The sequence below is a fragment of the Centruroides vittatus genome, unplaced genomic scaffold (assembly GCF_030686945.1).
Source record: "Centruroides vittatus isolate TY-2023 unplaced genomic scaffold, ASM3068694v2 contig_9, whole genome shotgun sequence".
In the NCBI taxonomy this organism is placed as follows: Eukaryota; Metazoa; Arthropoda; class Arachnida; order Scorpiones; family Buthidae; genus Centruroides; species Centruroides vittatus.
This window is the reverse complement of record NW_027122589.1, coordinates 332,412-350,255: the sequence shown is the minus strand read 5'-3', so window position 1 is coordinate 350,255 and position 17,844 is coordinate 332,412. Positions and strand designations below refer to the sequence as shown.

General features: G+C 27.2%; 1 protein-coding gene across 1 annotated transcript; it reads right to left on the bottom strand.

Annotated features, from left to right (window-relative positions):
* Positions 1-11,093: 11,093 nt before the first annotated feature.
* Positions 11,094-12,353, bottom strand: LOC136983974 (innexin inx2-like). The gene has a single exon (XM_067280871.1). The coding sequence runs from the start codon at positions 12,281-12,283 to the stop codon at positions 11,114-11,116; it is 1,170 nt and encodes a 389-aa protein (XP_067136972.1). The 5' UTR covers positions 12,284-12,353; the 3' UTR covers positions 11,094-11,113.
* Between the last annotated feature and the right edge of the window lie 5,491 nt (positions 12,354-17,844).

The following is a 17,844-nucleotide window of genomic DNA, read 5'->3' as shown; positions in this document are numbered from 1 at the left end:
GTTTATTAAAGAGCATTGATATACACTACACTCAGTAATTGCTAAAACCATAATAACATTTTATTATACTTCTAGTCATTATTTTGAAAACTTGCAAAAGTTATTAAAATTTTTATTATTGGGAAAATATTCAAATGATGGAACCATATGAAAGAATGGAAACAAATAATAGATTAATTCTTTTAACTAACTTGTGAACCAATTATGAGATGGTTAATTGCTAATTTTGCTGTGATTTTACTTAATTTGTTTTTTTTTTTGTTTTTAACAACTGACGAAAAAATGCAATTAAATCACAATAATTTTAAATCATTTTGAAAAATCAATAACAGATGGCGCTGAGAATTCATAACACAATAATAAAATGATATCTACTGTATGTCAACTAAATGAGTCGAACTAAAATCATTTAAAATTAAAAATAATTTTTTTAGATGAGGATAAATAAACTGGAATTAATGAAAATGAGTTATAAATTAAATTATTAAACTTAACTTTAAAAGATTGTACCTGTACATATATCGATTTTATGTTTAAAATAAAAGTACAGATTTATTTATTTATAATAAAAACTTCATATTTTCATTACAAAAAATTTATTTCATACATTTAATTTATTTAGAGTAAGTCCGTATTCACAGCCACAGAACAAGAATTTGAACTATAAGTTAGCCAATAAGCGTTCACGTACTAAAAGTAATATAAATGATGATTGGTTAACTACTGATTCTAACTCTTTATCCTTGTGAATACGGACTTTAATGGCAAAAAATATTAAAACTTTCAATATTTGAAACTGAAAGACTGCTGCAGAATAAAATACTTTTTGTTTTAAAATATAATACAGTATATTGACTATTTAATTTAACAGATTTATCTATTTTTATGCCATCTTTCCTGTAATTAACTGCGAGTCAGGTCTGCCTATGGTATAATTGTGACTGACCATATAATTCATAACCCATAAATTTTTCAGTAAATTAACTTCGTAATAAGTTAAGATTTTTTAAAGATTTAATAATCTTACTGACTGTATCGATTCTATTTTTTTTATAATAAATTTGCTGATATGTTATCACGAAACATAACGACGTTACATATATTACCATTGATTATTTAATGCCAGACATCACACATTACGGGTTACATGGCCAGTTACAGTCCATAATTAGGCCTGAAAGCTAGAAAATATACGAATGAAATAAAATAAATAAATAAAATAACCATTTATGAAAGAAACTTTATTTTTTTTAATCATTTTTGTATCGTATTTTCTGTATAAACAAACGAAATTTGGATGAGATCGCATTCGAGGGTCAGGCCATATGGCATACCTCAATCTAGATCTCATGACTTACGTAATTAGTTACTTTAGACTAAACTAACAAAAAATTTTTGATAAATTTTCATATGTATGAACAATATTAGTAATAAAATTTATTTAAAAAAATATATTATAGGTTAATTTAAAGGAAATTTATGTATGTAATTATTTAAATAAATAAATAAATAACAACAAAAACCAGATTTTAAATGAACTCTTTTAGCTTGTAAATACTAAAAAGGTTCATTCAACTCTTAGAACATTTGAGAAAACTGATACCAAGTTTGTTAATTTTTATGTTTTTTTTCGTTTTCAAAAGCTGAAAGGATTCATTCAACCTCCAAGAAATTCTTGAATACCGAAACTGAATTTGTTAGTTCTCTTCTTACTCCGCGAAAAACTTGTTTCCTACGCATGAAAATAAATTATAGTTTTGAGTTATAATCGGAAAAACAAATAATAATTTAAGTATATTAAATTGGCTCAAAAATCTTAAATTTAATGTACTAAAACTTAATAAAGTAAGAATGAACTAATATGTCTCACGCTTAGAATGCATTAATTATGCTTAAAAGGACATCTGAGAGAATGTTTTTGTGTGATATTCGTAACATACGCGTTACACGAACCTCGTAACATATTACTCAACGCCTGGCTCTACTCCTCATCATTTTCCTCTAAAAGAGTTTACGCTCTTTTATATCTTGCTAATTTATTTGTATATATTATATTAATTTCGATAATAAAATTTAAATTTTTGCAAATTCTCGACGTTATGGGAATCGAAGTGTAACTAATTCAAAAGAGATGTAACAAAACATGTAAAGCGGTATATATGCGTGTGACATATTCTAATTTCTTGAAAAGGTATCTAGATAATAGGATATATTAAGGTGTTGTTTCATGCTTGTGCAATGATTAATCTCTTTTGACATAAGTGAACTCTCATTGTGAAATTTTTAGATTAGCTTTGCAATGTAGTTCGCTAGAAAACCAGTAATTGTAATTCATGAAAATCAACTTTGTCGAATTTTATTGTTGTTTCGAGTCCGTAAATTACTATATTTATACAGGATGGACCAAAAATCAGTTAATCGTGTTTTGTTTTTATATACTGTATTCCAAATATACTTGTAAATATAAATCGTGAACTGAGTTTAGAATAACGTACTTGTTTCTTTTTTTTTTTTTTTTTTTTTTTAAATTGGAGGAAATAATTTAGTCTTTACATGGTTAATTAACTATTATGCCCCTCTGTATACTTATAACTTATACAGCTGGTTTTATATTATAATCTAATTTAAAAATTCATTCGTAATTTTATAACAGTTTAAATACCGAGAAAAAAAAAGGTATGTGAAATGCTTTTGATTCTTAAAATGAATACATTAATTTATATTTGTTTTAAGAATTAAAAAGTTATTTCAATTAAATCAAATAAGTATGATAGAAATTCCAAAGGAAGTCGAAAGGAAAGAATAATAATAAACGAATTCTTGGATCTGGGTTTGTCTTACTTGGAATGTCTTCAATTATCTAAAAATGAAGTAACTCTTCGATTGAGCCAATATGTAATTAAATTCAAAGTTGCATTATGTATAAACTGTAATTGAAGTGAAGATTTACAGTAGATTATATTACTTTATATATAATTATATAATTTATGTATATATATATATATGTATTACTGTAGTAAGGTAGTAAAATTGCTTCAATTCTAATCCTTAGAAAGGTCTTTTTAACTTTAAAAGCAATTTATTTATTTATTTATTTATTTATTTATTTTACTTTCCCGGCTGTTATATAACGGAGGGAAAGAATGGCGATGGGTCAAAAAATGATCCCCAAGATTGTTACATTTTTGGACTCAGGGGACCTTGAAACGTCGAGGAAAAAAATTTGGAAGTTTTTCTGTATGTATGGATGTTTGTGCGCGTGTTTTTGGGATGAGGATTTTTAAACCTATTTTGAAGCTTAATAACTCCTGTTTATTTTGTCAAAAATTAATGAAATTTTGCAGGGAAGTTTGCTTATTGGGAGAAATGTTTCTAGAAATTTTCAGGAAAATCGGACCATTGGTTCGGGAGTTATTAAAGGGGTAGAGGTCATATCTCAAAAAGCTTCTAAGCTATGAAATATTTTTACTCGTACAAATTTTTACTTTACGAAAAACTAAATGTATTTGTTTCGAATATTTATTCGAAAGTCATCCCTACTCCCAATTAATGTTTTTTTGATTTTTTTTATAACTTTTGATAGAATAAACCAATTAAGTTCTAACTTTTTTCTATATATATATAATATTTTAAGAAATTGATATTTTTTCAAACACAAACTCTTAAGTTCGAGATAAAAATATAAAAAGCTATTTTTAAAATGAAATTCTTTATGATAAATATTTTATTTATGTGTTATTAATCATAATTTTCATCGAGATTAGACCGAAAGGTCTTTGTTTATGAATGGGTGAGGAGAGTAACGTTTTAAAATGTTAAAAGTTCCTCATTTTACGAGTAATCATTTGTATTAATAATTTTGTGTTAATGTGAAGACTTAAAGGTAATGGTAGCGATTATTAGGGATAGAAACGAATAAAAAGTACCAGGAAAGTCCAGCAACAATTTCTCTGTATTCCTGGTTCTTATCCCCGTTTTTAGTATAATAAACTAATTAATCTAGCCTGGAAGATATATCCTACACTATTATTGTCTGTTACATATATACTGTGTATTACTCGTAGTAAAATGTAATGATAATCATTTTAATAAACACGACTACAAAATATCCTTGTTTCTATATATACAGAAATTAGAAACTAATGTTAATTATGAATAACAAGATTGATGCAAGTTTTTTTTGAATTTTTCTATTCTGCAGAGCTTAAAAAGGATTTTCTTTTTAATGCTCATCTTAGGTTTGGCTGGCTTTCATCAGTGGCTGACTTGTGAGTTATAAAAACGAGAATAGGTATTGCCATATAAAACCGTCCACGAATGTTTCTGGGATTAAAACGTTTGTATACTTTATTCAATAATTTATTTGAATCAATTTAATATAAATGCTATTTTCCTTAATTATTATCTAATTTTATATGAATTTAGGTTGGAGACGTGATCTAGAACTACATCTCGTGATGTTAGGTCAGGTTCATTCACCCGAGACGAATTTTACTACCCGGAAGGGAGAGAGCGTGTAACATTTTTTGCCTTCATTGCATAATATTATACTAAATTAACAATTGTTCACAAAAGTAATTTGAGAAATTTTCACAAATTACTTTAAGCTACTTAAGGTTAAGCCATGTCAGTCAAAATTCTTAAAGAAAATCAATTATTGCAGGAATTTCACTTATTAAGCCTAAATTGTATGTCCGATCTGCAAATTATGCGTAAACAATGTGATCAATATTATGTGCATTGGGGATTATATCAGCAGGTCTTAAAATAAATAACACATGGTCATATCAATTCATATCCTGTTTCGGAATTGTTACCATCAGCATAATTACAGGAACTTTTGAAATGTGTTTTTCATTAAATCATCCATAATCGTTAATTCATATACAGTAAATTGTAATTATCAAAATTGTAAATGATATTCTTCATCATTATCATTATTGCCATCCTGTCTTATTACAGTTTCATTCCATCTTCTCGAGGATCTCTTCAGAATCAAGGATAGAGTTAAAAAATTTTCTTATTTATTATATTTTATTATAACTTTTACATATAGGTTCTATATATGACCTTTTATATAGGTCTTTAGATAAGGCCTTCATAAGGCCTATAGATATATAGATCCTTTATCTTTTAACTTAAATAAATATTATATATTTGTATATATTTGCAATCTAGCTCGATATAACTATAAAATCTACAGAATAAAAAAAAAATAAATATTACTTTAATAGAATGACAAGAACAACTAATATTGACTTTCCAAGAAGTAGCTAACACTCACCCATCAAATTTGAAATTTTTATTTATTTAATATTTTACTATAGGTGTGTTTTACCTGGAATATTACAACAGAAAATAATCTTTAATTAATAAAAATTGCTGTTAATAAAATAAATTAAATTTTTATAAATAGAAGAAACTGAATTTATTTTATTAACAGCAATTTTTATTAATTAACATAAATCGTAAAACATAAAATAAATCGTTAAAATTAATGAAGTCACCAGTCATACTTTTGTGACGTAAATTAAATACAAATTTTTAAATATGTATTTAATAAATCACAATAATTTAATTATATTAATATAATCAAAGATTGTTAAAATTATAATTATTTTAACAGGAAATATCCTGCCAATTCTGCTATTTAACTACCTGAAACTAGTCACAAACAAATCGTTTCATCCGGATAAACAGGTCATATAAATTTTTAATCAGTTAATTTCAAAATTTTAAATAATTCTAGTTACAATATTAATTAATTAATATACATAATGCTAATAAATATAATTAAAAATTTTAATTAGAAATATGTCAAAATTTTTGCATATTCTATAATTAAAACATTTGATTTGTACAGAAGAAATTACATATTTATACGTATTCAATTCAAACGTAGTAATTGACTCTGGTTATTGTGTCAAATTTAAAGCAAGAAATTAAATTAATTTAATTAAAAATCTTGAATAATATTATTTATGATAATTCAGATTATTTCACAAAATTATAATGTATTTTTACACAACTTCCTTGTAATAAGTGTTAAATGATTAGGTAACATCACTTCTATTTAAACGAAGGTAAAGATTACGATAACTTACGCACGTAGGAAATTGAGTAATCATTATTATTTACCATATATATAATATATAATATAACATTTCCTTTAAAAATTTAATTTTTCACAATTTACATAGAAGTAAATAAGATTTATATATTTTTATTATTATATAATATATGAGTCAACATACATACAAAGGTACTGTCCATTAATTACGTATACAGTTTAACAGGGAGAAGGGGATCTTGCAAATTATATCATTGTACACGATGGAGAGGGAGGAAGTTGAGGCATTATTTACGTGGACTTTTTAATGGTATTAGTGGCATACATATTTGCTTTTTATAAGTCTACATATATACAATTGTCCCTTGATAATCCGACAGGTATGGGACCAAAGGGTTGTCGGATTACCAAAGATGCCGGATTACCGAAAGTGATTACACATTTGGCATTGTTTTGCTAGCAGTCGCCTACAATATTCCTACATTTTATGAGTAAAATGCTGCCTAGGTTAATATGGAAATGAAACACCCATTTCAATTAACTAAAACATGTTTATTAAAAGAAATATGGAAGCCAATAAATGTACATACAGTATGTGTAGGCATAAATAATACAGTATGTACAGTAATTTATAAACATTATAACTAAATGCCACAACGTAGGTAGATTAATTATGTACAGTACATATGTAAATATGTACAGTACATACTGTGCTCACACTTTGAAGACGGAGACTACGGTGACCTTGACGGGAGGTGCGTCGGACTACTGAGCATGTCGGATTACAAAACGTCGGACTATCAAGGGACAACTGTATAGGACCTATAAATTTATTTTTGAGGTCCATTAAAAAAGCGATGAAAGATTTATTTGGGTCTACAATAATATGAACGTTTTTATTACAGAAACAGCAGTAAAAAAATCACACAATAAAAATGATGTGTACAATGGTTTTACAATGAATTGGAAAATTCAATACAGAAATTCACCTACAAAATTGCTTTTTAGCTTTTAGGAGCGCCGAATTAATTACAGAAAATAAGTCCAGACCTGCAGCAATATCTCGTTCAATGAACAAGATCGAAATTGAAGAAAGTCTCTCTTTGACACGTTGTTTGGAAATAGTTTAAAATTAACTATATATGAACTTCTGGTTTTCACTGCAAGTCACGTAATTTTAATTCAAAATTCCCCTTCCCCCCGAAAGGAGTTTGATAACTGGCGTGACTCTATTGCTAACGGAAAAGCAGGGTGTATAGGGGCAAGACACTAACTTGAGGTGGAGAGCATATATTTTTAATTAAAAAAATATTGAAAATATGATTAAAAATTGCAGCCCGTCATTGAGACGATGTCACAATAAATAATTGCTCGTTCTTAATAAAATATTATCATCAAATAAGAATTGGAAGTGTCTGCATATAAAACTCAAAGCAAAGTGTCTTCGTAAAGATATAATAAAGCAAGTGAAATTTAAGAATTTTTATATTCTTACAGTATATTTAAAGCATGCAAACACATCTAAACGAAAAAGCATTTGGTTTGTTTTTATCATACGTAAGTGAAATAAGAAAAAATGCATGTGACAATCTTATTGGAATTTTAGAATATAATAAATATAGACTGATAATACTGTTTTATGTATGTTTTTCTTTGCTTCAACTAGTTTTTACAGCATTAGGTACCTTACTTTACTCATATATTTTTAAATTACAGTATGAAATAGAACAAATCATTATGTGAAAATTTAATAAATAACTTTTCAAAAAAACATTTCAATAAAAAGTTACGAGTATCGAAAATATCAAAATTGTACTGTAATATTGATGTCATCGTAGGGAATTTTAAGTTAAAATTCTGGAATTTAGGGAAATTTTGCAGACACTTTGGGAATATTTGACTCTATATGCCTTGCAACTTTGCATGAAGAAGCGTTGTCTGTATGTCCGGTGCGATATTAGTTATTAGAATTGGATTTTTTTTTATCAAAGGGAAATTCAAAGATCTCGAATATTCGAATAATTTCTAGACGCAACATTCGAATTCAGGACTCAGAGAGGCCCCAAAGTTTTATTTTTTACTTAAAAAAACTTAATATAAAAATATATAAATAAAACTTACTTTGATAAGTGATGAAGAAACTAGTTTTACTAGCTTTATTAATTTTATACATATATTTTTATTGCTTTTGGAGAAAAGTGGATCTCAGATCTATGAATGCCCGGGCTTCACTTCGCCTTTCTCAGATCCTACTATACATATTTCTAGTATAATTGTTAAATATACTAAATACAGTAAAAGCGCGATATAACGGACCATCACAGGAATGAAGAAGTTGATCCGTTATAATAAAAGTTTTTTTTATCGTGATTACTCGTTACTACGGGTTCGACCTTTATATCAAAAAGTTCATAACTATACAGTAGAACTACGTTAGAATGGATCTCGATAACGGACCTGTAGAAAATATCTGCAGTTCGCGGATGTTTTCTTCGTGTCCAGAGCCAAATCAAAGTATTTTTCCTTATTTCGGCGCATTTAGTCTGGGCTGCAATTTTTTTATCGTATTTTAAATTAATTTAATTTAAAATATATGCTCTCCACTTTAAGTTAGTAGTGGCTTGCCCCTGTACATCATACTTTCTTTTAATGATAGACTTGTACCGGTCATCTATACAGGGTGTTTTTTTTATCTTGAGACAATGAAATAATTCGGATCTCATTATTTCGAGAAAAAGGTATAGACATAAGTTGTAGGGTTTCGAAGAGCCAATCAATTGGTGACCTTGGATGTGACCTTGACCTTGACCTTCAAGGCCATTTGAGGGTCAAGTCTGTTTTTTCAATGGGAACACATATTTTTGACCCCGGCAATGAAAAGAGCGGGAAATTTCACAACCGGATATACCTTTGACCTTTTAGACTAGGTCAAGATTATTTTAAGGTTTAAATTATAAGCTTTTTCTAATGGGGAAATCATACTTTTTATTACTGGAATAGGCAAGGAGGTAAAAGTTACATTTACATAGAGAGAGCGAGAAAATTTCACAATCAGTCATGACTTTGAGTACCTCAAATTTGACCTCTGAAGGTCATCTCAAGTGTGATGATTTTAAGCGCGGCTCAACGAATGCATCAAAGTGGAAGGGCATTATTTTGAACATTTGTTATAAAGTTTTTCCCCAAAACCAACATCTCAAGCAATGATGAAAAGTAAAGTATTGCGAAGACTTACTGAAAACAAGCATTGCGATAGTGAGAGGCAAGGGGACTCGCTGAAAATAAGCATCTGAAAGGGAGCAGAAAACTACTATGTCCACATTGTTACTCCTGGGTAGTGCTAAAAGTAGTGAATGCTTTTAAAGTTCAAAGTAATAAGGTCATAAAAAAACGTAACTTTTACCTCCCTGCCTATTCCAATAATAAAAAGTATGGTTTCCCATTAGAAAAAGCTTATAATTTAAACCTTAAAATAATCTTGACCTAGTCCATAAGGTCAAAGGTATATCTGGTTGTGAAATTTCCCGCTCTTTCCATTGCCGGGGGTCAAAAATATGTTCCCATTGAAAAAAAAACAGATTTGACCCTCAAATGACCTTGAATAAGTCAAGGTCACATCCAAGGTCACCAATTGATTGGCCCTTCGAAACCCTACAACTTATGTCTATACCTTTTTCCCAAAATAATGAGATCCAATTAAGTTATTTCATTGTCTCAAGATAAAAAAACACCCTGTATAACAACTTCGAGGAGAAAATTTTTGAATTGAAATTGAAATATAGTCAATCTGGGCCTCCTGCCTCTACGGTTTTCATATTTTGTTTCTACTTTCACATATCTAACTCCGTTCTCGAGATTAAGGAAAGATAGACAGAAAGAGGACAGTGAGAATTTATGTCTACAATTTTTTTTTTGTTTTAAATTGCACCCTAATAAAAATAGGAAATTATAAATATCAAATTTATTAACAGAATTTGAATAGTTAACCGAAAAATAGGATATATTCTTAAACGATAAAATTAATAATTATATTCTATTTTTGAAAGCCTAAGCGACAAGAAAAAGCTTTGTTTGTAATAGATTTATAGGTTTATAAGTATAAATTGTATTATTATTTTAATAATTAATATTTAAGTTTTATAGCTTAATAAATACTATATTAAATTATATGGCATGTTTTAAGCCATTGAAGACATATTTAATATTTTTCTCCACAGATGCCGCCATTGTCTATGGAAATTTACAATGTAAAATGATTTGAAGTGTTTATAAAGATGTTTACGAATTTCGTATCTATTTTTTTTCCCCTTATTTTTTTTTAATCTTAAGAACAAAACAAATATGTAATTTTTCCGATAGTTTTTATGCACTTTATACTTTTTGTTTTATTTTCAATTTAGCATTAATATCCTATCTTTGTAGAGTGCACTGTGAAATACCTTGTTGAAAGAGTCAAAAAGAAAGTGAAACTTAAAAATAACTAAACTATTTCAAATTAAAATTGATAATATTTTATTTCTCTATTATCTAAAAGTACTAAAGCATTCTATTTTGTCTTATCTGTATGATGAAACTCTGTCCTCCTAAACAGGAACACATGATTTCTTTATGATAAAGAGGTTCAGAGTTCCATTGTAGCTATAAAATATAATTTATATATAATTCATTTTGACAAATATGATAAATAAATTTATTGTTTAAATTCTGTTATAGTTATATATTCAATACATTAAATTTCCTGTTGAAGAATATTTGAATATTTTTTGATTTTAACAATTAACCTGACTTTATCGATGAGCAGTGGTTCTCGAGTGAGAAGAGTCCCGATGTCCAAAATCCGCCATTATTGGTGGGTGTAAAATATTTATTTTAGAAAATAAAAACAAGAAAAATAATCTTAAAATATTTTATTTTAAAAACGTTTACAAAATATTTTAAACATATAATAAACTTTCATTGGTAGAGTTATTCCTCAAAATTTCATCATAAGACTTCATTGAGACTTGAAAAAAAAAAAAAAAAAAAAAAAACAGAAAGAGAAAATTAAACTAAAGCAGCACCTTCAAGTGCTTCTAAAGATTTCTTTCTTTTTCCCAAATCTCCTGAATCAAGAACATCCAATCCTTTATTTTCTAGTCTCTTCAAATTAATCTTTTCGGCTAACATAGACATAAATTCTCGAAAATGTAAACTGTGCATATTGCTACTAAGCAAATAAAGAATAAACCAATCACCAAACTGAATTTCTTTCATAATAACTTCTATATCTTTCTTATCAGCAATAATGTTTTTATTTCGTAATAAAACAAAACGAAGTCGTGGCCATCCAAAAACTAGAATTCTGTATGCAACATTTCCACCTGTTATTATAGCTAAAATAACCATCCAAAACCATATGAAAACATAGATTTTTTCGTTCACAATGTTAAGTGGTAAAATACATAAGGCATCGTGTGTTTGAACACTTCCGGCTGAACCAAATCTGTGGAATGTACATTTCGCCATTCTTGGAAATACTTTAATCATTGGGTCGAAACGATCTTCTTGATTCATTTGAGCGAATTTTACAACCTCAGGACCATATGTTGTAAATTCACCACCTAAGAATCTATCGACGAGATAAATTTGGCCAACAACATTAACAAAATTCAAAAACTCACAAATGAAGAATCGAAAAGCGTAACCATTATGACGATGCCAATTATCACTGAAATATGATGCTAATTGCTTGCATTTATCTTCTCTATCCTCTTTTTTCATTACTGGCTTATGCATTTCCATTACCAAAGCGTTTATTTTACCACCTTCCCACGCTTTCCATAAAATTCTAGGAACGTAAAATAGCAAACCTTGTAAAAACAGTACAAAACATACCCATTGATAGTAGGCGTGTTCTATTACTTCGTCGCCGTTTTTATGTTTGTCGACTCCTGGATATACAACTTCTTCTCCAACTTTCTTAGTAAGGGCTTTTGGTAGAGTGAACGTACTTTCAATCCAGCAGTAAGTGTTGATGACTCTCTCAGGTATATCATCTCGCTGAATGCATCTGATGGGATCTCCAAAAAATTGTGTTGCAGTAACTAAAATACTGAATGTAATGAAAAGCAAAGTTGTTGCACGATAATGAAGGCGAAAAACAGCATTGTCTATAGTTATTCGTTTAATTTTAATGATGCCTCTTAAGGCATCGGTCAAAAAAATCTTATCCATACTTAGTGCAACACCACAATATCACTGTACTGAGCTTTCGAGCCTGACTGACTGAACGTTGGACTTAACAAGCATTTACTATCACTGTGGGCCTGATTAATCATATCTACAGAGAGATAAAATAATACTACTATCTACAGGAATGTATTGTAAGACTCTTACTAATTGTTTATTTTACTGAATTCTTGCATACATTCTGAAAAATAAATAATTATTCAAATGTTAAACAGGATTATCCATAAAAAATAAGGATAAGGAATTTTTTCGAAAGTTTTAAGATATTGTTCATCCAATTCGAATAATTTTGCTTATAAAACATCAAAAATATCATGCTCTTAATTGTGATAAATGGAAAAATACTGTTAAAAAAAGGCAATAAATATAAAATGGTTTCATATAAAGTATTAATTTGAAGATATATTATTTTGATTTTTATCCATTTGTAATTAAAATTTTATGTTTATAAAATTAATGAAATAAAATTAAAATTTCATTTAATATATGAATTTATCAAATAAATGATAAAATGAAATTAATAGCTAAAATAAGATTACTCTTGTCATTTTCTTATCTCGTAACAATTATACAAGTTTATCTGATTATAAAGTTACTTGATAAATTCACCTAACAGGTAAAGAAGAGTACTTGTTTTAGATTTATATTCGTTCTAAATTATAACATTAAATTCAAGCGTAGGTAGAGGAACCAGAAGGACCATTTAATCAGTCTTATAACATAGAAAGAACCTCAAATTTAGTTTTTGTGTGAAAAATAAAATAAATAAAAGCACGAGAAACTGATATAAATTAAAATGCCTTTAGATAAGTAGTGAAATATCTGCTTTCTATTTGTATTATTGATTTCATTCTTATATTTATGGCTGTGAGAGGGGTGTTGCGACTAATCCAGGCTTTTATCTCGCCTTTTTAACTATCTGATTAAATTCATTAATTAATGGTAATAATAAAGTATACTGCAACAAGTTATGTAACTTTCTAGGAAAAACTTAAAAATATGTGTGGCGCCATCTGTTAACATATTTTATTAAAAATTTTTTATACTGTTAATCATTATAAATTATTAAAAATTTTAATTTTGAGGGGTAGAGATGAGTTTTATAAAATATTGTAAATGCTAATAACAGGCAAAATCTTCATTAAGTCCGACACCTCTCGAGATATGATACATAATCCTTCTCTATCTCTCCATCCTCTCGACCTTTAGCATCAATGCCCATAATCAAACCCCAAAATTTCTGAAATATTGCAGAGAGGTTTGTGCATTATGGGGATTGTGTATAAGGACAAAAGGCACAGGAGTTAAAGGCACAGGCTTCGTGTAGGTGAACAAAATCGTTCTCCCCACAAACACTAACATTCATACATACAGAAAAAAACCTCAAGTTTTTGCATTTCTCGAGGTTTCTAGGTTCAGAGTCCCAAAGAGTAAAAATCTCGGGGGTTCATTTTCGACCGATCGCCATACTTTCCCTCTGTTATACCAGGTATATAACTGCCGGAAAAATAAAAATTATAAAATTGAACGCTATTTTTGAATTTTTTAAAATAATTATAAAATAATATAAGCTTTATTTATTTTTAGGTCTTTCTATCGCGGTATATTAATATAAAATACATTTGAAACTCAGAGTTTTATGTAAACTTTTTTAACAATAGAACTAAATAAATACAGCATTAAGACAATACATAAATTCTAAATATCAGAACAACTGAATGATTAATGATTTAATTTTTAAAAAATTATAATTACTTAATATATTGCATTTTCATTTCAAAAACTTCTCTAGTTACTCTACTGATTGCATCTTAATAATTTATATTCTTGCTAGCAAATGAGCCCGGCGTTGCTTGGGCAAACGATTTGGGTGATTTGGTAAATATTGTACGTTTGGAAATTAAGTTATTGCTATCAACAGTAATCTTCAATAACCATAGTAATTTTATATAACACATACCCCTTATTTTACTGCTTCAAACGAACGTTTCAACTGATCAATTTTCTGGAACATTTGCGATTATATGATTATACGATTATATATTATATGATATGATATGCAATAACAAATTCGAATTTAAAACGGTTCGAACATTTGGTTAAAAAATTGAAGTATATAAAAATATTTATAACAATGTCTGGTTAATGTTACTTTAGGTAGCCAAGATGGCGGCTCGTCTCTGATTCCAGCAAGGAAACAGTGGGACGCACGTTCTAACCTAACCTAACTATTCTAATAATTTTGTTGCTAATAATTATGGTAATTTATTAGAATAGGTTAGGTTAGGTTAGAACGCGCGTCCCACTGTTTCCTTGCTGGAATCAGAGACTAGCCGCCATCTTGGCTACCTAAGGTAACATTAACCCGATGTCCGAAATGTTATCAATTTAATACACCTAAGTACTCAATAAATACAAAACGCAATGAAGAGTAAACGTAGTTAAAAACAAAAAATGTATCTAAAATAGTACAGTAGAAACCGTTCTTCAGGTTAAGCCTTAATCCTCTCCCTCTCTCCCCGCGGGGGAATTTCGAAAAATTCCTTCTGAATGTGCGTTTTCATGACGTACCCTAACTGTGTACCAAATTTCACCCCTTTAGGTTCAGCGGTTTGCTCTTGGCGATGATGAATCAATGAGTGTATCTAAAGCTATAACAAAGTGCTTATCACTATACAGTATTACAAACAACTAATTTTAGCTGTACATTTGTATGAACTGTTTGCGTTTAATTTATGACAAGTTATTTTACTAGTGACTAGCTTAGTCTATGGTTAAACTATATTCTTGACAGAATTAATCAACCTTAATTATGCTTATTCGTTAATTTTTAATAAGATAACACTATAATTAGTTCACTTTATTTTAATTATTAGATTAATAAAAGGACTTCCTAATTAATCTTTAAATATAAACTATATAAATATTTTAGTAAGTATTGTATATTAAATGTAGAAAGTAATTTATAAGAGTAATAAAATAGTTTTTAAAATGTATATCAGTAAACCTATAAATTAAATTTAAAAAATAATTAATAATTAAGTAACTATAAATAATAAATAAATAAATAATCTTTTCATGCACCAGAGATCCGCGTGCCAAGCATGACACGTATTTTTAATGACACGCAGCAAGTTTCGGATCCAGAACAGAAAATTAGAAGTAGAAATTCGTTTAAAAAATCAAAATAGTACTCTGATCCATCGTTTAATTTGTCACAGAAATCGTAAAAAGTTGCCGATCCTTCCTTTAGATTATTTGTTATGTGTCCTTTATAACTTTAATTCTCTTATACATAGAAGCTCAGGATTATATTGACTAATTTGATTAATGAAAATTAAGACTATACAAACAAAGTTGGAGTCCTTTTGCCTATTTTTTATACTTTTTATTACCACAAAAACAGCCGGTGACTTGAAGTAAAACTTCTAAAAATAACAGAATACAATAAAAAAACTTACACACAATTAAAAATGATCTCGACGTCGACTCTTTAATTGTGTGTAAGTTTTTTTATTGTATTGATAGACTGATCTCTCTGTGACAGGAATTTCTCTTAAAATACATCAAATTTTGAAAGTATTCTCCAGTTAATTATTGAATATTTTCTTAAAATGCCAATTTTTAAAATATATTTGTTTCTTGGAGTTTAATTTTGTTTATAACTTAAAATATCGCGATAAAAAATAAATATCGTTTTTAAAAATGTTTTAATGTTTAATTAACTAATAAAATAATATTTAAATTTCTTATTAATCAAAATTCAATAATATGATGTCATCAAGAGAGTCCAAATCAGAAACTATTTAATTTTCAATTTAAGCAGTTAGTAATTGTGTATTTTAGATTGTTAACTGCCACATGCAATGCAAATTTAAAACATTAACAATAACAATTAATGTAATATAAAAATCATATTATGAGAATTAATACTTTACATTAAATTGGTTATTTAACGAAAAAACAATCTAATTTCTTTATCTTTTAAATAAATGCTGCATTACTTTGATGCACTCTAACGCTTGTACTATTAGAAAAAAGTAGTTTAAAAAATTTATTAAAGAGTAAACAGGTTAATAATGTATTTAAAATAAAGTATAATTAAGAGAAAATATAAAATAAACAAGAAATATTATAGAATTTTCATTATATAGACTTATAAAGAGTGATAAAATAAATACTTGGAATTTAAAAAGAACTACAACTCTAGTCGAAAATATATGAAAAATGGTCTTAAATCCGAAATCTAGATTATTTATTCTAAAATATATGTTAATTATTAATTTTTCGGTAATTTTTTAACTTTATTTAGATTACAAAATACCAAAATTCAAATACCAAATAGCAAAATTTTATTGCGAAGAGCAATGTAAAATCCATTTTATTTTTTACTTTAATTGTAAAATTATTGTTTCTGTACATAAATAAATATAATATAGAATATGTTTAATAAATATATAAAAAATTATAATATAAAAATTTATTTAAAATAAAAATACAATTTTTAAAACTAGTCTGTCTTTATTTTTTCAGATGTTATTTTTAACGATCCACAAAAACATGTTTAGCTTTTTATTTTCATTATAAGTATTATCTGTGACAAAGGTAAAGGTGCTTGTGATAAAGATTTTAGTAAGGAGGTTGTTTGGGAATGTATCAGTCTATGTTGCTAGGGATGTTGATAAATTGCTTATTATTGGAGGGGCAATGAACAAATTTATTTTATCATGTTTTAAAGTGCAATCAAAACAACACATAATTTAAATTTTAGTAAAAATAATTTTAAATTTTGATTTAAATTTTAAAAATATTATTCATTTTTTATGTGTCAGTGTAGAAATGAATTTGCAAACAAATTATAATTTTGGAAAGGGGACAAGGAAAAAATCCCTAATTTAAACAATTAACATTTTAAAGTGGTATTCTTAACAAGTAATAATATTAAATATTGTATCAAGATTTTAATCACATTAATTATTCGTTTTTAATTAGCGTAAATATCTTCACCTAACGAAGATAAGCGAATTTTCAAACAGTTCCATTTATATAATTCTAGATAAATCACAAGCTTTAATTCTAAAATTTTATAAAAATATTAAAGTTTTCGAAAATACAAACAGCTAACAACTAATTTCAAATGCTTCAATTTAATTTTAATTATATTTTTGGAGCCAAAAACAAAAATAGTCGCACTACACAAAATAGCAGTAATAAATTGTTTAAAAAAGATTTTTAAGAAGGGAATAAGAAAATCAATATTGAAATAAAACGTTAGCGAGTGACACATTTAAAAATTTGTCATCAATTCATATCATTACAAATATATACCGTAATTTAAAAAAAAAACAATTGTTTAATATTAATTAATTATGTTATAAAATTGATAATAAATAGTAGATATATTTAAAATTTTAATTAATAAATTTAATTTTCAAATATATACCTTTATATAAATAATTTACTAAAAAATGTAACTCAATAACTATTTTTCATTTATTTTTAATGTTCTTTATTATTACGTATAAGTAAATTTATTTTCTATATAG